This window comes from Rousettus aegyptiacus, unplaced genomic scaffold, assembly GCF_014176215.1.
Source record: "Rousettus aegyptiacus isolate mRouAeg1 unplaced genomic scaffold, mRouAeg1.p scaffold_m13_p_16, whole genome shotgun sequence".
NCBI lineage: Eukaryota > Metazoa > Chordata > Mammalia > Chiroptera > Pteropodidae > Rousettus > Rousettus aegyptiacus.
Window position 1 is genome coordinate 47,067,028 of NW_023416291.1, and position 26,012 is coordinate 47,093,039.

At 31.6% G+C, this 26,012-nt stretch overlaps 1 protein-coding gene across 2 annotated transcripts in view; it reads right to left on the reverse strand.

Annotated features, from left to right (window-relative positions):
- The window catches only part of TLL1 (tolloid like 1), a 164,342-nt gene that overhangs the window by 50,371 nt on the left and 87,959 nt on the right, over positions 1 to 26,012 (reverse strand). For both annotated transcript variants that reach the window (XM_016121109.2, XM_016121108.2), the window contains 4 exons: positions 24,121 to 24,226; positions 18,519 to 18,643; positions 11,985 to 12,100; positions 288 to 390 (listed from right to left, as the gene is read on the reverse strand). In XM_016121109.2, coding sequence (XP_015976595.2) covers positions 288 to 390; positions 11,985 to 12,100; positions 18,519 to 18,643; positions 24,121 to 24,226 — 450 coding nt within the window. The remainder of the gene's footprint in view (positions 1 to 287; positions 391 to 11,984; positions 12,101 to 18,518; positions 18,644 to 24,120; positions 24,227 to 26,012) is intronic.

The window sequence follows — 26,012 nt, forward strand, 5'->3', positions numbered from 1 at the left end:
GGTTTTCTCATTAAAACTATAATTTGTGATGAGTGAACACTGTAAACATAATGCATGTGAAAGCTATTCTAAATCATGTTCAGAGCTGAGTACTACTTCATAATTTCAGCTGGTTTAAATCAATCTATGTATCTATCTGTATTTATTGCTGTGGTTTTAAAAAGGATAATGAAAATTAAAACGTTGGTCACATAAACTTTAACTCTAAGATGACTCTCAAAAGAGTTGATTGTCTTTTCATTGGCGGACGATATGCATAGCCACATAAGAGGAAAATAATCTCTTACCGAGGAGAGCCGATTTCCTCCAGTACCCATCTCTAACTTCAATGTAGTCATACCAGCACAAACTACTTTTGTATAAGTCCATCGTGGTAAAATTTAAGACAATCTGCAAAATGGAACGAAACAACACAAAGTAAAATTGATTGTTCCTGGAGATTAGGAGGCCGGGACTACTGTGAAAACAGATGCATACTAATTATTTTTTTTCCTCTATTAGTATTCTCCTAATATTTTCTTAACGAACACATCAAAAATCCCTCATTTTCTCATTCTTATTAATGCTTAACAGTACAGAAGTACAAATTAAACATTTTAGCAACTAAACCAGCTTCTTTCTGTAAAATTAATTCGACTGATTGTGAAACAAACAGAAACCTTTATTCAAATAGTTTAGTTTGAATTTTCGAAGAGAAACGACTTAAACCATTAAAAATTCTGATTTTGCCATGAATGTCTTCTTTTTAATAATTTATTTAAAAGACGGCCAGACAGACATATATAATTATGTTAAAAATAACCACCATGTGCCATATTCCAAGAACATAATATTATCGTTGTGTGTGTTGAAATGTTTGAAGTACAGCTCTAGAATTTAAATTTGTTCATGTAACTGTAATCAAAGGCAGATGTCACCATGCTTCTCTTGATCCAAGAATATATATTCAAAGACCTTTCAAGTTAGATCTCACACGTGACCCTTTACTCTGTGCTTTGTTTTGAAATGATGTTGCTCTTTGTGAAGATAATTCAAGAACCACTCTTGAAAAGAGAATCTTCTCACTGCTTTATAAAAAGACTTTTCTTTTTTGAGGAGAGTTAAAATTAATAACAAAGTCATGAAATTTTATTCAAGTTTTAAACTTTATAGATAAAGATAAATGTATTGAATTTAAGTAAAAATGAGATATTAAAATTATAAAATAAATGCCTTCCCTCAGCCATCCAACCTAAACACACTGCCTTAGATAAAAACCTACCATTTCTCAGTCTGACAACAAGTATCGTTTTGTTTTTTAAATATTTTTTTTAAATTTCAATTCTATTGACCTACAATATTATATTACTTTCAGGTTACAATACAGTTATTAGACATTTATGTAACTTACGACATGATCACCCCAATAAATCCAGTACCCATCTGACATCATACATAGTTATTACAATTCTACTGACTATATTCCCCATCCTATGCTCTGCATCCCCTTGACTGGTAACTACCAATTTGTTCCTCTTAATCCCCTCCCTCTTCACCCATCCCCCATCTTCCCTATCCAGCAACCATCAACATGCTCTTTGTATCTATCAGCTTGTTTCTATTTTGTTTGTTTGTCCTGTTCTCTAGATTCTATACATAAGTGAAATTATATGACACTTTCTATCTCTGACTTACTCCACTCAGCTCAATACCCTCTAGATCCATCTTCCATGCTGTTGCAGATGACAAGATTTCATTCTTTTTTTCTTTTTTATGGCTGAGTAATATTTTATTATATATTCATGCCACCTCTTCTTTATCCATTCATCTATTGATGGACACACAGGTTGCCTCCATATCTTGACAATTGTAAATAATGCTGCAATGAACACAGGTGGATGCACATGTCCTGTTGAAGGAGTGTTTTGGGTTTCTTCGGATAAATATCTGAAATTGGAATTACTGAGTTCTTCTTTGTCTCTTGTCTTTCTCTTAAAGTCTATTTTGTCTAGTATAAATATTATACCCAAGCTTTTGTTAGTTTCTATTTTCATGAAATATATTTTTTCTATTCTTTTACTTTCAGTCTATGTGCGTCTTTAGATCTGAAGTCAGTTTCTTGTAGGCATCATATGTAAGGGTTTTGTTTTTTATCCATCCAGCCATCCTCTGAAAAGATTTACTTTTCAAATAATTAACACTTCTTTTACTCGATTACACCAAATGAAACTAACAAGAAAAATTTGCCTATCTGATGAAAAAATACATTTGGAAAGTATTTTTTTAATATTCAAAAACTCATTCTAACTTGATTTTGTTTTAAAAAAACTAACATGTTTAAGGCATATAGCAAACCTGTTTTGTTATTATAGACACTGAAATAGACTTTAGCCAAAAACAAACAAACAAAAAATTATTAAGTATTATGCTTCTAATATAAAACTATAGTCGTAACAATATTTTAAAAATATTTTTGTGATTATCATAAAAATGAGGACTCTCAAGGAATGACCAAAAAAAAGAAAAATGAATGAAAAAAATATATCAATCAATCCCAAATCCATATGCTAGAAAGTATTATCATTTGTGTGTTAGAAAATATAAACTTCTCCACTTCCTTGAGCACAATATTTAACAAAAAGTTGAGTACTAATTATGGCAAATCAATCCTAAATTAGCTTACATCTTCCCAGAATGAAGATACAGCATAACAATAAATATTTCTCATGGCACATTATATTTCACCACCACAATGATCATTGATAAAATCGTACACCGAAGTTGGTTATAAATTGCACATGTAAATAATCATTTTACAGAGAAAGAAACTAAGAATTTATCTAACAATAATGGAAGCCAATTGTACCTTATAATGGTATTAACATATTACCATTTAAATCAGTTTCTTTAAACAAACTTTCTATATTACAAAGAGATGGCATCTATAAAAGGTATGAAAATAGAGGCACACTGTTTTTTAAGATAATACAGTAATGTGGCAATTTGATTTTAATAAAATGATTCCTTTATTTCTGTCTACCGTATTCTTCTCCTTCACCCAATTTTATCATTCCAAATATTCTCGAAAATGTTTACAAAAATTTCCAAAATATCCAAAGACAAAAGACTTAACATTTTTTTCTTTTTCAATAATCATCAACACTTGATTATCAAAATGCATAATTTCTAAACTATTTTTCAGGAGATCCCAATATCTTTTCTTTTCCATCTCTGAATACCAATGCAACATTGAGTTATTCTTAGGACATAATTGGGAAATCAGTCCTGGTTTTCCCCCTTAACTTTGTATTTGCCTTAAGTCTGCTACAAATAGGAAATACTCCCACTGCCTGATATGAAGTTTCATTTGTATTTGTATTCTCCCTATAGCAACCACTAGTGTTTCAACCCTGTATGATCAGACAAGAATATTCGTTTATTACAGCAGAGACGTCCCAGCTACAATACAGACACAAACAGTAGACCCCAAGGCTCATTATGTGGCTTCCCTTTTGGATTTAAAGGGGAGTTTTATAATGGTGTGTAAATAGTTTTAACTTCCTTCTGGATAAGGAAAAAAATCAGCTAAATTGGAAGTATGTACATCATCATATTTTATTCAAAATTAAAACAATATGTTTGGATTGCTAACAAAGAGTTAATATTGGAAGTTTGGAACACACACAGGCATGCACACACACACACACACACACACACACACACACACACACACATTTGGAAAGGCAATAACTCTAAACAGAAAAGTTTCCTATCTTGTTTTTAATCTTCTATTTTAAACACCAAGCACTGTGGAGTAACAAAACCGGCCTACTTTAATATAAAACACAGAGTTCTTTAGAAGCAGAAAATGTAATAAAGATAGGTTTTCTAAAATCAAATCTTAGGGCTCTGGTGCAAAGTAAGATGCTGGCCATTGACTAAGGTTGCTAGCAGAATTCATGCTTGAATTACAAATTATAAGCACTTGGAAAATACTTGGTTGTCTTATATCATGCTATTTTATGTAAATATGCTGCATCTTTTTTTTCTAAGAATGGCAAAATAAAAACTTCCTTTATATATAAATGTTTTATTTCTTATGATAGGTATTACCATTTATCAGTTTCAGATTACCACAACTCCCCTGAAACATGAGATTGAGGAAGATACAAGGAATAAGGAACAATTCTGTGATCATTTAGGAGTCTTAGTTGTTATTTTGCAAAGTTAAACTGATATCATTGTGGTAGAGTCTGCTTATTAAAGACTCTGTTTTACAATGCTGCACTGAGGATCTTGAAGAAAGGCAGAACAACAGTCTAGGGACCAGACGTCCGCAAGTCTCCAAAGAAAGATAATCAATGAACTTTCCATCTGCACAATGAAGACATTTCTGACTACCTAGACTAATTCCATGAGCAACACAGAAAGATCAAATGGAATAGCATTTATACCTTATGGTGCTGAGGATGGAGAAGACATTGCAGATCTGTCAATTAGGCTAATATTAGTACATAGTTCTTTAGAAACATATCAGAATTGAAAGCAATAAATTAAATAGGTTTCTGGGCTCCAGCCAGAAGAAGCTTGGATAAGCCTCATAAACTCTCCCAGGAGACTACAGTTTTCTTCTTGGAGGTACTAGGAGCTAGAAGAACGGGGCTCAGTAAACGATACCTCATGGGCCAAATCCAGCCTGTAGTCACTTTTTATAGAGAAAATTTTGTTGGAACCATTCCTTTACATATTGTCTAAGACTGCTTTTGAGAAACAATAATAGAACTGCGTATTTGAAACAGACTATATAGCCTGTGAAGCTAAAAATATTTACTGTATATCCTTTCCAGAAAAATTTGCCAACTCCTGGATCATTAAAGTTTTTCAGCTCTGAATTGGATCATACTAAGGGGAAAAATTTGCATCTTTTTCTGCAACTAGAAGCTGTTTGTGATTGGGAGTCAGAAAACTCAGGTTAAAGTTCTAGCTTCTCAGTTTGTCAGTTTACTTAAACTTTCTGAGTTTGTATGAATCTTCTTACCATAAAATAGAGGTCATCATATCATATCATGTGGATGTCAGTAGAATTAAATCAGAAGGATTTAAATGGATAATATGTAGAAAAACACTAAGGTAATCTGAAAATAGTAACTTTACTATTTTCATTGTCCATGTTCAGGCATTCCTCACAATATAAATGCTGAAAACAGTTATGCAATAAATACAAGTATGAATCTATTTTATGCAATCCAACTATGCTAGGGAACAAAAATATCAGCTTAATTTTAAAGTTTCACAGGAAAATCAGCATGCCAAAGTAAAAGATTCTTACCTTAAAATCTAAAAAAGAATAAACAAGAAAACATGTGCATTGGTTCAAGTCTCTGCCTTACAACAGACTAATTGTGTGACTCAGGTAGATCCCTAAATCCATCAGGGATTTATTATATGGCAGGTGAGAAACAGGAGCTGGATTACACTATGAAAATAATTTTCCTAATTAGATCTATATGATAACATCTGGATTTTAAAATTTTGATTTGTCATTGACAACTACTCCTCCCAGGAACATTTTTTGTACCTCCCCCACTCTACTCCTCCCTATTGATTGCAAACTTCTATAGATGATACTCTGCAATGCCCCTAAAAATATTCCCCTCCTCCATTTTCCACTGTCAGTGCGCTCCATGCATCTGTGAATTAACCGCAATAGCTCCAACAAGATCTGAGCCTCTCATCTCTGCAAATCCACAAGTTGTACCTTGCTTTCTTTAATTATTTTTCAGAGCTTGCCTATTATCCTACTTAGCCTTGCCTTTCCTACATATGTATAAGACTCCTGGTAGCAGAGATTTCTTTCACACACCAGGAGACACATTTTATTGGAATCGAAGATTTATCTATAGAGTAATTGTTCAATTTAAGCAGTACCTTTGGCAATAGAAACATTATATTATAAATTGATCCCATATGTGTAAACCATTAGATGAGTGGTTAACAAGAAACTTTCTGCAAAATTTAAGTAGTCAAATGAATAGCTTTTAAACAGCTTATATAGGAAAAGGAAAAGTATTAACCATAATCAAGACAGAAGCAGTCGACCCTTGTTAAAAGATCGATCAGTTCTGAGAGATGGAAGAATCGATATTGTATGCTCTTGTCAGCTCAACACATCTGCATTCTCAGGTGCACATCCTGGACTGTTACCAGCATGCACTGCTCAGCATCCAGCATGACCTGAGATTGGACAGGAGTCTGTCTCTATCTTGGCAGGCTCAATCCTAGGCAGACACACACGTGCATCGACAATCTCATTTTTTTTTATTGTGGTAAAATAAAATACACATAAAATTTATCATTTTAACCATTTTAAATGTATAGTTCTGTAGCATTAAGTATATTCACATTGTTGTGGCACATCTTATTTTTTTCATGATGTTTTTCCTCATAACTCAATATGTGCTTATTATAAAAAAAATAAAAGGAAGAAGAAGAAATAAAACCTATATATAAATCCACAAGGGGGAAATAAACATCATTTGGGTATATAGTCTTCCTCAATACTGTCTCTAACATATGTATTTTAAAAATTAGACCTTTTCGTGCTTATGATTTTTAAATTTCCCAAAATACTGTAAACATAATCCTCTAGTGCCAGGAAACACAGTCTTTAAAAAAAATTCATCTTCATCACAGAAAATGTGGCAAGGCAAACGAATAATCTGTTTTCCCCCATAAATAAATAGATAGATGATAGATAGATAGATAGATAGATAGATAGATAGATAGATAGATAGATAGATAGACAGACAGATAGATATTGGTAACAAAGGAGTCATGATTTTTAGGTAATAACTAATTTGATTATCTTCAAAGAGATAAATTTATTGACATTTACCATACTTTATTCCTTCTTAATAAATATAATTTGGCAAAGAAATTATCAAATAAGCCTTTCTCTTTTACATTGGCCATTCTGCATGTTTTTGTAAAATAGAATATTTAGTCTTAAAAAAATCAATCAATTTATTTTGGTTTGCAAATTTTATTTTGTTTTAATGTTTCATTATTGTAAGTTACTATCTTTGCACATACTCAGATAATTGCTTTAAGAGAAATTTCGGGTGAAAGCGTAAGCACATTTTTCAAAATGTGTTACAGATTACCAAAGTCCTTCAGAAAGGTTATTTCAATTTTTACTTCCAGGAGCTGTGTACCCTCACTACCATTTGAAATTATCATTCTGTTCCTTCTTTGTCAATTTGATAGGTGAAATTCAAAACATTTTTGTTAGCCCAAATAGCATTTCTTTGATGAAGGGCGAGAGTAAACAATAGCATATATCAATTAAGTATCCATATGTATTGCTACTTCAATATTCTGCTTCCTTAGTCATTTTCTAATGTGATGCTTACCTTGATTAATTTAGCGGTTTTTCATATATGCATATAACAAATAAAATAATGTGAATTAGAATTTTTTAGGATCGTTTTATGGTTTTAAAAGAGGATAAAGATGTTAATTAAATAAATATGGCTCCTCTAAGAAAGTAAGCCAGTAGAAAAAAGATACCAAATATTGGAATATGTATTTAAAACTTTCAAACAAGTAGAGAGAAAAAAAATAAAATGAGGGAAAATAAAACTATAATTTAATACATATGAAGGCAGAAGGTAAATAAAAAGAAAGTGGAACACATGGAATGCAAATAAGAGGTAATAATGCATTGGTAGTCACAATAAATCTAACTGCAAATAGCACTCTCATTAAAGGCAAAATTTCCATTTCCGTAGATTAAATTGGAAAAATAATAAAACGAAACTGTTTGCTGTATAAAGGGACACACTCGAGACACTAGATCACATAATGATTGACTATCTAAAGCAAGACAAAGACATAATAGGCAAAAATATTAATTTAAAAAGTGTATCTTTTTTAATATCAGAAAAAACAGAGTTTTAACTTAAACCATGACTAGCAATAAAAAAGAGTCACTATATAATGGTAACAGTTTATCAGGAAAATGTAATGTTATAAATTCATATGTATATGGCATGTAATACAGCATAAAATATATTGAAAAACTTTAAAGAGCAATTAATAAATCTCCTAAATAGTGATAAATATTAACATACCTTTCTATTTCATAGATGAAAGAGTCCAAAACAATAATATAGAGAATATATAAAAAACACAATTATAAAGACTAATGTGCTGAAACTAATACAATATTGTATGTTAGCTATATTTTAATATATTTAAATGAATAAATGACTAATATAAATATAGAGATCTTTGCATTCAGCCATTGCACAAAATATATTTTAAAGCAAAAAATTAATTTTTACAATATTGATCACTTTCAGGGTCATAGTGCCAACCTCAAGCTATTTTTGATTGACATAAAAACTATAGTCTCTCACCAAAAACTGACTAAAGGAGAAAAAATAAGAAAAGGAAGTTTGGGAAAATGTCACATGTTTATAAATAAGAAAAATGTATGTTATTGAAAAATACATGGGTTGAGAAAAAATAATAAAAGACAAAAAAATTAGAATTGAAAAATAACAAAAATACTATATGTCAAGCCAGTAAAATTCAAATAAAGTAGTTTTTAGAAGAAAATTTGTAGGTAAATGTTTGTATTGGAGAAGAACAGGCCCTTGAAATTAACAAGCTAAACTTCCACCCTAAGAAGTGCAGAATAAAACAAAATATTAAAAGAAATAAAATAATAAAAACACAAGAATGGTATCACATCACACCAGTTAGAATGGCTATTATCAATGAAACAAGAAATAATAAATATTTGAGAGGATGTGGAGAAAAAAGAACCTTCATGCACTGAAGGTGGGAATGTAAATCGGTTCAGCCACTGTAGAAGACAGTATGGAGTTTCTTCAAAAAGTTAAGAATATAATGAATTACCCAGTAATCCCTTTGAAAACTTTTATCCGTAAAGATATATGTACTCTTATGTTTATTGCAGCATTCTTCACAGTGACCAAAGCATGAAAACAAACTGTGTCCTTCGATGGATAACTGGATAAAGAAGATGTGGTACATACATAAAATGGAATATTACTCAGCCATAAGAAAAAGTGAAATACTGCCATTTGCAACAACATGAATGGATCTTGAGAGTATCATGCTAAGCAAAATAGGTCAGATGAAAAATGACAAGAACCATATTTCGCTCATAAAATGGAAAGCAACAAATAAACCAAAAACGAAAACTCACAGATACAAACAGTACAGTGATTCCCGGAGGGGAAGGGGGATGAGGGATGGAGGGACTTTCGAGGATAAAGAGGGTCAAATATATGGTAATAGAAGCAGACTAAACTTTAGGTTTGGAGCACACAATGTAATATGCAGAGTGTGTATTACAGAATTGTACACCTGAAACTTATATAAGCATATTAACCAATGTCATCCCATTACATTTAAAAACAAAAACAAAAAACACAATAATAAAAAGATAAGTTAATATTGTCCTTTGGTCACTTATAACAATACAATTTATCCACTCATCAACACACAATATTAAGAAACATAATAGGAAAGATAATAGTTTTGTTGATTTCTTCCTATTTGCATCACTTTGGAAAATATTATTATATTGGTAATCATACAAAAAATTGAATTAACTATGACCGCTAATGATATGGGTACTGCAATTGGCAAGGAGGAACAATTTTTTTCAGATATTATCTTGCTCTTATGAGCTGATTTAATTTGATTTAGCCTTGTTCCATAACTTTTATATTCTACATTTTCTTTTCAAAATTCATGTGTAGTTTTAAATTTGTTCTGAAGTTTTATATCTTTTATATTTTGCTCTTCAGCATTTTTTAGAATGATTTTCATAATGTTTTCCAGGGGCTTACTCGAAGAATCTAAAAAGAAATTGAACACTTAAAACTATACTACAATAGACATATGTCTTAAATTAAAAATAACTATATAAAAACTTATGTATGCATTCATGTATTCCAAGTCATTTGTAAAATCTATTCTAAGTCACTTGTAAAATCTACATAAAAAATATAGATTTTTTTATTTGCAAAATCTACTTGTTATTACCCAAGTGTTTCGTTCTGTTTTCATTGTGAGCATTGTGACATCCTGCACAGCTCTATCCCCATGATTTTTCTTAACAATGTTCAATTATCAGGAACGTCAAACTTTAACTGCAACTGCATTCCCACCAAAATTCAAAGCATATCTGGGTCATTAGTCTAGGCAAATGATAAAATCGTTTTAATAACTAGTAGAAAATAAAGATTAATATCAATGCAATGTTGGTCTCAAAGACTTGAAAGGTCAGCATTCTAGACAGAATCCAGAAATTAATAGACTCATTAATTTCATTTCTTAATAATTTTAAATTCTATACCAAACTAAAAGAGGAATCTCATGTCTTCCTTTTTAATCCTAATATGTTTAATTTTATTTTCTTGCCTTAATGTGATTTGACTTACACCAGACTGTTGAAAAGATGGTGTGATGGACATAATCATCTCAAAGGAAATACTTTTAGAAATTCCTCAAAAATTATGGTATTTGGAACAGTCTTTGTTAATTCTCTTTATAAAATTAAAAAGGTGTTCTATTTTTTGATTTGATTGAGAGACTCATCTAATGGTGTTTGTAGACATATGCACATACATATAAATATATACATATATACAAACATATAAATAATATATAATATATGTATACACATACATATGTATATACATCTGCATTTGGAATATATATAATATAGCATATATATACATACACACATACATATACATACATGTATATCTGCATTTGGTTTGGTAATTTGGGAGGAATTTTACATCCAAATTCAAGTGTGAATGTTGGTTAAAATTTTCATTTATTATACTGTTCTCGTCAGGATATTTATCAGTGTTTTGCTAGCCATACATATAGAAGAGTAGTAAATCTTCCTTTTTATTCCCTGGAAGAGTTTATATAGGATTATACTTATTTCTTATTTTGTTGTTAGGTAGAATTCACCAATTAAGTATTGGAGTGTGAATTTTTATTGTTGAAAAAAATCTGACTAATAATTTAGTGAAATAATAATAATTCAACTTCTTTAGTAGTTATAGGAGTATTCAAACTTTTTATTTCTTCTTGAGTAAGAATTTAGTAAGTAATATTTTATAGTAATTCGCCCATTTTACCTACATTTTTAAAGCTATTGATGTAATGTTAAAATATTTTATTGTCATGTTATTTCTAATGCATCATGATTATAAGAATCTTTTTATTCTAAATATTATATAACTGTGCTTTCTTTGTTATTCTTTTTACTGCATGATCCCTTTCATTCATTTACCTATTTTTCTAAGTTGTTTCAGAGTACCAACTTTGTTCATACTTTGTACAATGTTATTTTCATGTTATTAATTTTATCTTTTATTTATTACTTCCTTCTTTATGTACCTTTTCATTTATTTAACTTCTTATTTTTCTATCCTCTATCTATGGCTGTCTACCTCATTAGTCTTGGGTATTTCTTATTATCTATTGTAAGCATTTAAGTCTGTGCATTTCCTTCTAAATACTGCTCTAGTTACATCTTATAGTCTTGGGATTCAGTATTTCTATTAAATTACAGTTAAAAATAATATCACATTTTTTTTATAATTTCTTCTTGGCTGAATTGGATATTTGATATATATTTCTTATTTAAATATGTGTGATTTTTCTAGTTATCTTTCTGATACTGATTTTTAACTTAATTTCATTGTGTCTGAGAACATAATTTGTATTATTTCAACTCTTTAGAGCGTTTACCATTTTTTTAAAAAAAAATTACATCTTTCAAAAAATTCCTAGAGTTTGAGCAATTTCCATTATAAATTTTCTGTGCTATTTAGTCTCTTATTTGATGAACCTAACAAGAACAAAAAATAAAGCAAATTATATTTGAAAGATGAACCTTTATACTTATATGAGACTGAAAGAGAACTCTTGATGTTATAAACTACCTTCTCCCCCGGGGTCACGGAAACTCTCCAAATGCAGTGTGTATAAGAAGGGTAGCCATTTGGAAATCCTGGAGAGGAAAGGTTGCCGTTGGATTCTTGCAGGGTTTCTCCGCATGCTGAAAAAAAAAAAAAAATCATACATTCGATTTTTTAAAAAGATGACATCTATGTTTCCTAAACAAAAATAAGGCCATTCTTTAATTTTTGTGAAAGTTGTATGATCATAATTAAATCTTGAGTCTTCTGGTGTTAGACGAGAATATATATTTGTGTTTTATAAAAGACTTTTCCTTTCAAAGTAATTTCTTTCTACGCCTCTCTTACCAAAATTTCAGTATACTTAATAGGATCACTAGGTCGAGCCTTATAACAAAATTATGAGATAGAATGTGGCGTGCATAAAGTTCTTCTTCATGGAAATCTTTGCCATTCATTTCCCAAGGAGCCAGTAGCCAACCTGTAAGTGACTCATGTTTCGATTCAGGCCAGTGGATAAATAGTTGATGTGGTTCTGCGATCACATGAAACATTCCATTAACATATTCGATGTAAATTGAGGCTAAGTTCAATAGTGAATTCCATATGAAAGTTGAAAAAAATCTTGAATAATACCAAATAATCAATAAGACTAGTAGCAAAATGTCATACACATTTAAAATTTTTCTCAAAATAAGCACCCAAAATTGAAAGATAAAAACATCATGGAAGACTTAAATTTTCCAACAGGATGTAGACATTTTATTTACTCTTTCTTTTTTGCTGATCATAAGCAGAACTTACTGAAAAAGCGATTATATTTTTCTCTTATTAAACCTGTCTAATTTTTTGGAAGTAATTACCAGTCATCTGAAATAGCAACTTATCAGCTTCATAGCCCTAAGATCTGTGTTATTGATACCTCTCGGGCCATTTCAACAAAGGCAGAGGCAGAGTGTAATTAGCTCATTGGTTCAGCCAAGGTTAGTGGTCAGAACCATTCCTGCTGAATTTGCAAGACATTGTATGAGCCACATAAATCTAGGATACTTTAAGTATCCTTAATTCAAGAATCACCCCTTCACTGCAGCCAGTCATCTTTAAACCTTTTACTCGACAATTTGAAAGAACAGTTCCTTCCCTCTGAAGGAGAATGAAATCAAACCTGAGATATTACCATATCATTGAGCCATAGCTACCAGCAGATGAACTCTTGTCTCATCAAATCCTCAATAAATCATAAAGAGTTCTATATATCTTGAGTCAAATAATGAAAAACAGATGATGACTTTGAAAACACAAAATAGAACTATAAAAGCAGTCTGACATATATATTTATTGAAAAACACAGATATTATGCTTGCACAACAAAATAAATTTAAAGAAAGAGTAAGCAATGTTTAGTCTGATGAACAGGCAGATAAAAACAACTTTAAAATAAAATGAAAATGTTCAAGGTCAACAATACATAATTCAGCACCTTCATGAATCATCTAAGAGCACTTGATAAATATAACATTACAAGAACCCTTAGAAAAATGAAAAAAAAAATTAAGATTTATTAATGCAGACAATGTGCTTCTTGTAAGTAAAATCAGTTTAAATGCTAGATGTCATTTTGCACTTGAGTGTGTTTCAATAAAAAGAATGATAATTCAAGGCAATTTAAAAATAAATTCTGTTATGATTGAAAACTCCACTAAGCCATATAGAATGCTAGTACTGTATTTTCTAAAGTGGAATTAAAACAATTAAATATATTAAATCTACAAATGTAAAAAAATAATAATGCCCTGATAAAAAGAAAACAAAAGACTCTTTAAAATGAAAAAAGGAATATAGCACGTAATTCAAAAATGTAATTAATCTATTATATAGCACTTGTTTATAATGTAAGAAATGCAAACAACTATAGTCTAGTTGGAATCATTTGTCTATTTCTCTCAGTAAGTGTGGTTGTCTCAGGCTACCTAATTCCTACTACAGAAGATTTTCATCAACTTCCTAAACATTGTTTACTGCTCAGATATAAAATGCAAACTTTATTATCTAAAAAATTAAAGAAAAATTAGCCAAGAAAGTGAGGTACTACTAAATTAAAATGTGTAGTCTGTCCATTTACTCGGTAATGTATGTCGATGTGAAAACAGTCATGTACTACTTATTAATTATGTCATACGAGTAAATCTCAAAAGCTTCAACCTCGGTTTTCTCTTCTGTAAAGTGTCTATCTTATTGATATGAACTTCATAAAGTTACTTTGTAGGGGTCAAATATTATGATGTCCTAAGTCTTCTTTTTAACTCTTCCTACCTCTTCCAAAGATAGAAAGACTGTGCGTTAATTGTACCTTTGAATTACAAAATGAAGTCATATTCAGGAAAAAAGGCATAAAAATGTACAAAGGAAAGTTATTATTGTCACTGTCCTAATCAAAATTACTCCAAAACATAATTCAAAGGTTAAATTGATATATTTTTAGGCAGATGCCATGATCTTATATGTATAAAACCATAAAGATTATACATACACACACATGCAGAAAACTCTTAGAACTAATGAAGTCAGCAAAATTGCAGGATACAAAATCGACATACAAAAATCAGTTGTATTTCCATACACTAACAGTAAATAATCTGAAAAGGTTATTCTATTTATAACAGCACCAAAAAGAATTAAATGTCTAGGAATAACTTATCCAATGAAGCAAAATACTTGTACACTGCAGTTTGAAATAAACTAAGGAAGACAGAAAACAATAAAAAGACATCCTGTGTCCATGGATTAGAAGACCTAATATTGCTAAAATTCCCATACTAGCAAATGCAAGCCACAGATTTAATGCAATCCCTATCAAAAACCCAATGGCATTTTTACAGAAAGGGGTGGGGGGGGGGGGAAGGAGGTCCTAAAGTTTATAGAGAACTGCAAACTCCAAATAGCCAAAACAATCTTGAAAAGAACAAAGCTGGAAGCCTCATACTTCTTGACTTCAAAATATATTATAAATCTACAGTAACCAAACAGTATGATATTGACATATAGACCAATGGATAAGAATAAAGAGCCAAAAATAAACCCACGCATATATAGTAAGATGATATTTAACCAGGGTGCCACAACTGCACAATGGGGAAAGGACAGTCTCTTGGACAGATGGTGTTGGGAAAACTAGATATGCATATATAAAAGAATAAACTTAGACTTGTATCCATCACCAAACAGAAAATCAACACCTAACATTTACATGAAAGGATGATTCTAATTCTCAGAAGCCTCTTTATTTTACAATATCAATTTATTTTATATTCCTCCTAATTTTATTGTCACTTGACATATTTAATTAAGAAAGACTAATTAGGGTGATAGTTGGTGTAAGTACTAAGTGGCTAGAATCAATAAAGTCATTGGGCTACAGAAATAAATTAAGAGAAAATGCAAATAAAGACCAGAGATTATTAGGAGTTAAATTAAGCAGTTTAGAAATAAAAAGGGACAGTAACCCTCAGATTAGATCAAAGTAGAGGAGAATACATTGAGAAAATGAAAGTCACAAGAAAAAAAAGGCCCCCCTAAAAGCAGAGAGAACAAAAAAACAAATTAGTCACTTATGAAGAGAAGAAGACACACTACGACTCATACACCCTAGGGAAGTTCTCATTCACAAGTAAACTGCAAATTATTGGGATAAAGAGGAGATAAAGGGTTGCAATGGGCCATTCTATGCACCCATGTGAATATCTTTTGTCTTGAAAGAATGTAGGATGCAAGGGATTATTGTGACGGGCAAGTAGCATTAGCTACATCCATTAAGAGGCCTTAACTCTAGAAAGGCTTAGAAGCTGTCAAAAGCACACAAGTTTGGCCTTTAGGTCAAGAGTGTCCAGAAACTTATTTAGTTCCAGTGCGGAGAAGCACTCGGTACCCCTTCTCTTTCCTTTCTGGACCTATGTGGTCTGACAATGGATGACTGTCGTCCATCAACAGAGTGTCAGGGCTGTAAAGGATCATAGTCTTTATTTACACAGCCATGCACAAGGAGATTTTTCTTGCCTGCTTCTAAAGTAAGAGCAAGAAATGGCGATTAAAGCAATTCTAAACTAAAAGAAACATCCTCATTCTATCACCTTAATAACACACCTTTCTTCCTGTATGGAGCTTTTTCGTGATGAGTATGCATTGACTTACCTAATAAGTAATATGAGCCTAATTTATATTTTTGGCATATATAAATAGATAAATATAATAACGGATTACAAGTTATTTATAAGCTTGAAAGTCCCATAAAATTGACAGTTTATACTGTTTTAAGAAAATTAAAAATACATATATTTGTAATGTGTTCCTCTTCTCATAGATAAGAACACATTTTTTTATGTTAGTAAAGGAAAAGTGACAGTATCTGTAGTCTATTGTGACCTGCTTATTAGAAACTTGTCCTCTTGGACTCAGAGTCCCACTTATCACAGACCATAAAAGCCACAACCTTGGATACCTAAGTATAAACCAGCTGGTATGCCTTTCAAGATTAAACTCTAAGGAATAGCTCTATAAAATGCAGAAATAATAGAACTTTTAACATAAACCGATACAGAGTAAAAAGTTGAAGTAAAAAGTAGCCAAATACCTTTGACTGGCTCTACTCACCAGCAGTTTCTAACAAAACAGTAAGACAAACTCCCAAGAAATATGCAATTTCATAACCCTTCTTCTCGGTATAAACAAGACACAACCAGATCTCCCTTCATAAACTCCTACTTTCTTTTTAGATGATTCGCAGATCCATCCCCGTATTCAGACTTCTACGTAGAGTTATGGATCTTTACCACTATTCTATTGATGCACTTGGAGTTACTGTTAAACCTAGTGCATAGGTGTAGCTGAACTTGATTTTGCCTGTGGCAAGTATATTTACACCCACATCATTAGCGCTACCCATTGGAAAAGAAGGGAGAAACTTAAATACATAAGCACATGGAGGGCTCAGAGCAAACAGCCCGGGGGCAGAGGGAGGGGGCGAGGAAGGGAGGAAGGGAGAGGGGGTGGCAGAGGCGTGGGCACAGTGACTAAGAGGGACAGAGAGAGGAAAAGAAGAGAGAGAAAGGGCAGGAGTTGACTGGTGAACATTAAGAAGTCCAAGAGAGGAAAAAGTCATCCTCAAAGACTTTGGGGAACTAAAAGGTAACATATCTGTACTTTTAAAATATAAACTTATACGTTTCAGCTCTCCCTTATGCCCTGCAATTTATAAGCTGCAATACAAAGACTTGCTTTTTGTACTGCCTTGGAAACATAAGATATCTTTCTCATTAATGATGGTGCCTTCTTGAATGTGGTTTCATCATATTAAACAAAGCAATGCATGTATGATTATATTTCAAGTAAGAAAACAGCCCATTTATCTATTTACATAATTAAAGTCTCAAGTGAAAACTATACTTACTATTTTCCTGTTAATAACTAAAAGATTCAAGAGCCGGTGGTTGAAAATTAAATTACAGTGTCATAAATGAGATTATTTTTTGATTCCTGCTGACTGATTTTCAGTGTGTAAATCCATCTCCAGTGTCTTTTTAAATCTAATGTATGTACATACATATTCTGAGAGAGAATCAAAATGGGTTGGTATGGGAACCGTCCATTTATTTAATTGCTATTAGTCATATAATCTTTCTCAAAATTTTCTACTTTGAAATTTAAAAAGCATAGTTCATCTAGTACTGCCAGAAATTAGCCAAGAATCACTCATGTCTTTTGCCACTGCAGTGGTATTTACTTATAAATTTATCTTTCCCGTGAAAATTTAAATTAAAAAAAAAAAATGAATACCACACATGCATGTGTATTTTACATACATACATGGAGAAAAAGTTTGGGAAAAGTTGTGTTAAAGTTAAACATGCTTCTTCGATAAAGGATGTTTCAGTGAATTTTGAGTGTACAGGACATGATGTATGCACCTTTTCCAGTTTGGATGCAGACTTTGTATTCTGGGACCAATAAGGCACTGATATTCCCTTTGAAATTTATTATTAAGACTTTCCATTAACTTCTTTTTCACAACTTTATCCAGTAACAAAACATACAGTAGCTCACTAGCAACGTAGTTAGGACTGATTTTTTATAACCAAGTTATAAATTCCAATAATAAAACTTCAATTTGTACACCAGTAATAATGGTACTTAAAAAAAAACATCATTCAGACTCCATTCTTTTTATGTTGGCCACTTTTAGCATTTGACTATGAAATCATGCAACTGTTTAATAACAACTATCAAACAACCATGTTTTCTGCTCTTTTGCTCATTAAATTAAAAGAAAGAAAACATACTATCCCTGTGCTTAAAATCTGATTTCTAGCAATTTGTTTTTAATTATATCAGTGGGTGTTCCAGAGTTCTCTCCTATTTCATTTTATGATTACTGACTTTGAACTGAATACGTCACTTGCCAGCATGGAGAGGGACAAGTAAACAGCTGAGTAAAGCGTGGCGTATTCATCTGGAAGAGCGCACTCTGGCACAGTTACTCTTCTGTGTTTTTGTATGGTGTAATACCTGGACATCTATACAGCTTTCTTGCCTGTGCAATATCTCCTTTGCTTAAACGAGTTCTCTGACCAATTGCTGGACGTATGCCATTATCATCACGAGAGGGGAGGATAGTATCCAGAAACATCCCCCTGAAAAAAATTAGAAACAAGACACACATAAGTCACCAAATTAAGGCAAATATATTCCTTACACGTATAAGGTTATATTTTTCAAACTAGAGTTAATCGAAGGGGAAATATATCAGTGTTGAGTTTTAAAAAGTGTGCCAGACTTTCATCAAAATAATAATAAAAAAAATGTGTGTTAAATGTCTATGCCTAGCATTGTCAGTGACGATATCCACTTTTTCCTTAGAAATTTATACTATGATTCTAAAAATCTGGAATTCTACACCATCTCCACAAAGTACCCCGTGGCCCTTGCTTTGATCTCTGAAGCAGATCTAAGAATTACTGTTAAACAGTTTTCCCTTATGGAGACGTATTTTCTTTAAGACAGCCTACAACAAACATTTTTGAGATTATTAAAATTATAAAATTCAAATGAAATATACACATATGTGTATGTATACGTTAATTTTTTTAAACTATTAATTCTAAGAATACTTCTTCCAAGTATTACAGTATACACTAAAAGAACAAGGAAAAACAAGAGTATCAGATTTTAATAAGACACTTTAAAACAAAGTAGTTTTGTGATACACGCACATATAATATAAAATTTTCGTACATAGAGAGTAAAATTAATAAGGGAAAAAAAAAAACCCTAAGCAACACCCTAATAACGTTAAGGTATAGATACTGAGTTGTTTTGTACCCAAGTTGCAATAGAAAGTTATATTTTTCTTAATATGCATGACTAAAACTTCTGAATATAGTACACTGAAGATACAGTCTAATTTCACAGTAAGTATCGACATTTCTAGCTCTAAAGGAAATACTGTGCTTAAAAGTCAAATGGACTGAGATGGGAGGCTATTCCAAGTAGTGAGAAGGATGAAGGGTGCATATGAGGATTTTCAAAAAAAAGAGAAGCTTGCTATAAAAGTATTTTAGATGAAAATATACAATTGTAAAAAAAAATATTTTAAATTGGGATAAATGATGGGACACTCTTTTCCAAAAATTTCACATAAATAAGTCGTATTTAAATTGTAAATTAAAAGAATGATATTTTTGGCTCTAATAATTCCTTCTTTTAAGAAACATTTACTAAACGTTGTTTATGGGTCTAGATTTATAGCAGTAAACAAAAGACACAAAATTTCCTCCTCTTGTGATTCTCAGATTCTGATGGAGAGAGAAAGACATTAAACAGAAGAATGATAACTGAGATAGTGACAGGTACTATGAAGAAAAATAAAGAAGATAGATATTGATTGTCCAGTGATGGACTTTTAAATAGAGTGATCAAAGAAAAACTCACTTGGAAGTTGACATTTCAGCCAAACATGAGGAAAGTGAAGGTTAGGGCAACATGGGTAACTGGCAGCAGAGAGTCTCAGAGAGAAACAACAAGAAATACAACAGGCCAGAAATGGGAGGACCCCTAAAGCATCTGAGAGTCAGAGAATTTACCTTTTAGCCTGAGAAAACCTGTTAATATCCGGAAGATGATAAACAGAAGACAGGATCTATGAGTAATTTGTGACTAACCTCCCTAGCTTCTGGGTAAAGATAATGATCTTTAGATAAAACTAGATAACTCAAATGGAGAATGGAATTCTTTAAAGCAAAATCTACATATCTACAGAACTCCATATGTGTACTAACTGAGAAGGTAGGGAGAGGCAACTAATGACTTAGAAGAACTGAGCCTGACTGTCAAAAGTGAGAGCTAAATAAGATACTACTCAGGCTAAGCCAGTGCAATTGAAAGGGAAGTTGCTCCAAAGGGTGACAATGACAAATGCCACTCTTCATCTATGCTGCATGAATGAACAGATTATTAAGTAAGCAAATCCAAACCGATGAAGTGTTACAATTTCTGTAGTATTTAGTACGAATAAAATATTCACTACTTTCTATTTCTTAAAACAGATTTGTAGTCTTTGAAAAGTTTTTTTTTTTCAAGTTTTCAAAAGAGATTCAATTTTAAAAGGTCAAGGACATCTTAAAGTGTACATATTCAAAATCAGACAATAGAATAATTAATTGCGACTCATTCTGTCTACAGAGGTAACCTGCCTTTCATTCAGAAAGGAGTCACTCTCCCATTCTTTTGTTCTTTCTGTGGTCAGGAAGTTAACTATTCTCTCTCTTGACATCCAGGCCATTAAACAATGCAGACTCTTCCTGAACACCCTCAGTAAGGCACTGTCAATAAGCCAGAGACACATCACAGAAGTCTTCAATTACTTATCTTCATTTGTTCTACATTAGGAGAGCGAGCTATGTTTTTTAAGAAAGTATAAAGTTTTACAGTTCTTTTACTAATGAAAAATGGGTAGTCCCAGTTAGCAAGCATCTACATTACACATTATGTGTGCATATAAAGCCCCTATATATCTAGCCCTATTCTTCCCACGAGTCCCTAAATCTGCTGATGAGCTATATTTATAAAAACAACTAAAACTTTTATAGACTCTATAGGTCTAGGATAGAAGAAACTGTAAAACTTCAAATATTTACATTAACAGAATGAAGGACAAAACCACGTGTTCATCTAATTGATGCAAAAAAAGCGTTTGACAGAATTTGACACACTTTCATAACGAAAGTACTCAACAAACTAGGAATAGACAAGAACTAACTCAACATAATAAAGACCATATGTGAAAAGCCTACAGCTTACATCATATTTAATGGTGAAAATCTGAAAGCTTTTCATGTACGATCAAGAGTGAGGCAAGATGACTTGTTCTTATCACTTCTAGTCAACACAGTATTGCAAATCCTAGCCAGACCAAGTAGGAAAGAAAAAGAAGTAAAAGGCATCCAAATTGGACAGAAATAACTAAAATTATCTGTTTGCAAGATTTTATATGCAGAAAACCCTAAAGAGTCTACCAAAAGAGCCGTTAGACCTAATAAACAAATTCAGCACAGTTTAAAAATTCAAAATCAACACACACAAAAAAAGTTGTATTTCTTTATAATAATGATGAACAATCCAAAAAGAAAATTTTTAAAAATTACCTTTAAAATAGCACCAAAAAGAATAAAATACTTAGGGATAAATGAAACTAAGGATGTGAAAGACTTGTACGCTAAAAGCTATAACACACTGCTAAAGAAATTAAAGAAGACACAAATAAATAGAAGACATTCCATGTTTATGAATTGGATGACTTAATTTGTTAAGAACTCCATAGTACTCAAAATGATCTACAGATTCAACACAACCTCAGTGGGATAGATTGCAGAAATAGAAAAACAAGAGTCCTAAAATAAATATGGAATCTCACGGGACTCTAAACAGCTAAAAAATTTTGAAAGATGGATAAAAATTATGGTATATACATACAAAAAATATCATTGGGCCTTAAAAAAGGGGGGGGGGAAGCCTGTCACATGCTATACTACATGTATGAACCTTGAGGACATTGTGCTAAATGAAATAAGAGAAAATAAGACAGTAAGAGAAAAACAAATACTGTATTATCTACTTAATGAGGAGCCTAAGGTAGCCAAATTCATAGAAACGCGAAGTGGAATAATGGTTCCCAGGGACTGCAAGGAGGAGAAGATGAACAGTTGTTGAACGGGCATAGGGTTTCAGCTTTGCAAGATGAAAAAGTTCTGGACATCTGTTTCACACCCCTGTGAATGTGCTAAACACTGCTGAGCTGTACATGTAAAAATGGTCAAGATGGTAAATTTTATGATGTGTGTTTTTTACCAGCAGAGAAAGAGAGAGAGACTTCAAATACTTTGGAGGCGGTGACTGAGAAGTGGTTGAGAAGTGTGCCAAATATTTTCCCCTGAAATTCAGCGATTTAAATACACGTACGAGTTAGTTAACATCCTCTTAAAAATCAAAGCAATAAAATAATGTTAATTGGATCACTTCTACCTATATACGGTTACTTTCACTATAGAAATACAAGTTTATTAAAAAAACTGAATAGAATAATCTTAAAACAATTAGACAAAAATAATAGGTCAAGGCTGGCTGGCATGCAACGCCAATGTGGCAGGGGGGTTGGCCAATGGACTGCAGGCAGTAACAGCAGATAGTTTATGGAGAAAAAAGCAATTTAAACATGTAAAATAACTACGGAACGAGGAGAAATACTTATTTTAAACTTTGGTACTAACTCATCAGCTATCGAGGATAAAAAGAATAAATTATTTTCTTCACTTTTCAGTACTTCCTGTATTCCAAAGAATCAAAACACAGTTTAATTTTAAATAACATACTTCAGCAGCATACAAGAGGTGCCTTGCTGAACCGGGACCCTAAGCCCCATTTGTTACACGTTTCTATAAAAAATTAAATCCTAAGCGCTGACCTAAAAATAAATTTTTATAACTCTTTAAGAGTAATTTGAGGCCAAATTTATGGGTGTATTTCTATCAAAACCTAAATTCAATTCCAGGCACAATAAGTATTTAGATACTTATTATATTTTAATATATATATGTGTATATGTATATATGTATATGTATATATGTGTATGTAAAGGTCAGAAGAAAATAATTTTAAAAATTATTAACATTTAGTTTTTAATAATAAAATTTGGTCTAATAATAAAAAAGCATAATTTAAAAATGTATCCAAGTACAAGTAATTCATTTACCCATTCTTCTTTATTTTTTACCAAGTGTATTTTTTAGAGGGAGGATTAATTTGAATTTTTTATCTTCCTCTTGACCATACATTTAGAAATAGATGTTGATGAATTGTGAAATAGACAAATATGTGCCAAAAGAATGAGTTGGAACAGATGTGAGACTAAAATGGGCATAAAATGAGAAAAAGGGATGACTTCAATGGTTTAACAGTTCCAAATTCCTTACCTGGGAACTGCTTGCTTGATGACATCATCTTTAGAATAAAATAATCAAAACCCAAATTTATTACATTCTTTAAAAATAGCATTCAATCATTAATAAAATAATTTTAAGGTCGAGAAATGATAAATTTCTAAATTATATCTTGTAAAATATCTTCCTAACATGTTCTTTGAGAATTAAATCACTATAGCAATTTTTGAGTACAACTAGTCCTTGAGCTGTAGAAAGTACACAGTGGAAAACACAAGTCACATAGAAAATATGACGTTCCAACTCAATGACCAAGTACCCTACTTGACTCATGAATGCCTAATTTTCATTGAATAATGATTTGCTAATATAACATGCTGAATGGTTTGGTCATAATTTTAATTGATTTTTTTATGATTTAGTAATATGGAAGAGTTTAAATACTTCATTATTATTTAAATTTTTACTTTGAATTTATGTATTTCATGGAATATATGAAAGTATGTTTTTAAAACCTCAAATGCCTGGTATAGACTATAAATGCTGATGAAGTATTGTTGTATTTTATGGCAACAATATTTGAAAATGCTTCTAGTTCTAACGTTAGACATAGTTTTGTGAGGACCCACACGGAGGAAAGTAATTAAAAGTCAAAAGGTATAACCTGAGACTCCAACCTTGAGAAGGTGTTCCTGGCATAGTGCATGATACTGTCAAAATCATATCTTTCTCCCAGTGAGTTCACTTCTCCAGGCTCCATCTTCAGAAAATTGTATTCTTGACCTAAGAATCAGGCACAAATAACATTTCAAAAGCCTTCTAACAGAGAAGAGAACAAAAGAGCTCTTGAGAGGCCCGAATCTTCTCTTTAATAAATGGCTTATCTTCAGGCAAGTTGTAATTACAAACTAACACCCAGGTTGTGCACAAGTATCCACCCAAGTACCATTGTGTTTGCTTAATATCACAATGAAAAAGTAATACTGAATTTCACTAAAAAGTTAATTTTGGCAAAAAGGTGGATTACCAAAAGCATACTTTAGGTTTGTTTTCTATGTATATTCTTTTACGTTCTCATATTTGTTTCTTTAAAATCTTAGCTTTTTTTTTTTTTTTCCCAGTACTGGAGGAATGATTAGAAAACGTTACATTTTTGTTAATGAGTTTCCAACCTTTCTAGGATGACCGCATTTAGCAAGGCGAACAAAAATTATTTTCTTATTTACCTTATAATTCTTTCTATAAAACACTCATAAAAATATAAAATAATGTTTATATGTACACACAACACAGCAGACTTTAGCTATGTGACTTGTCACTAAAGGTAAAACAGCACCACATTTCATTCAAAACTGAAACAAGTGTCTCTTTGATGAATCTACTCCAAGCTCTACTTGGATAGCATTTTTGATCAAAAAAAGTATGCTTCAAAATAATAAACCTCCTTCTTGACGGTATATTCTAAAATGGAGTAAAATATCCAATTTTTATACAAATTTGGCCCCTATCATAGTCACTAATTTTGCATATAATCATGAAACTAAAGTCTGCACTTGTTAGACATTGCCCTTGAATAACACTCAATCTTAAGTTTCTGTGCTGGGGCAAGTCATAAATTTGTTGAAGATTAATCTCTAACATGGACTTTTTCATACTAGAATTGCACTGCTATAGTAGTTCCAAATACTCAGGTCATCTCATTCAATAAATCATTTTTTCTAATGGCCTGAATGTTGAGTCAACATTCCGAATAGCCATAACTAGCTTAGAACTGTGTAAGGCATTACATATTTATATATACTATTTATACATTTCTTGTTTGTTTTAGGTACATATTTATCTATGTTAAATCAGAGTCCTATTTTTAAGAGTAAGAATCATTCTCGAAAGTTACTTCCCTTATAAACTGTTTTGTCCACATAGTAAGTGTGGTTAACAGAAAACTTCTTCTCATTTAATTACTGATTGAAATATTTTTCAGAAATACAATTTCTTTTTTTTTCTCTCCTAATGATATAAAATAAACCTTGATATCTGTCTCAGGCCTTAGCATCTTCTATTTGGGGAGTATACATTTTCTTTACTTCTCCTTGATATTCAACATTACAGATTATTTCATCATTTTTGAAATGATCTCTTCTCTGAAACATCACATTCATTTATTTTCTACCTGTTAGACCAAATCTTCTTAGATTTGGGGAGGATTTTCTACAAAATCCTGCTTTTAATATTGGTATTCTCCATTTTCTATCCTCAATCTTATTTTCATTTCCCTCGAGTATTTCTCTCCATAGTCAAATTTAATATCAAATTTCTATCCTACATATATCCTAAAGTTCAGACTCATCTTTCCTTTGTCTACTAAGCATCTTGACGTGGAGCATCTCAACTTGGATCCTCCAAAGGCTTCTCGAACTCAATAATATGCTAAATAAAATAATTATTTGTCTCTCTCCCTCTCAAAAATATATTGCTTTGCCCATATTACTTAATTTTATGGTGCCACCATTCATACCGTTGCCTAAAAATAAAAACATGAAGATTTCCCCTCATGTGATAATGTTCCTCT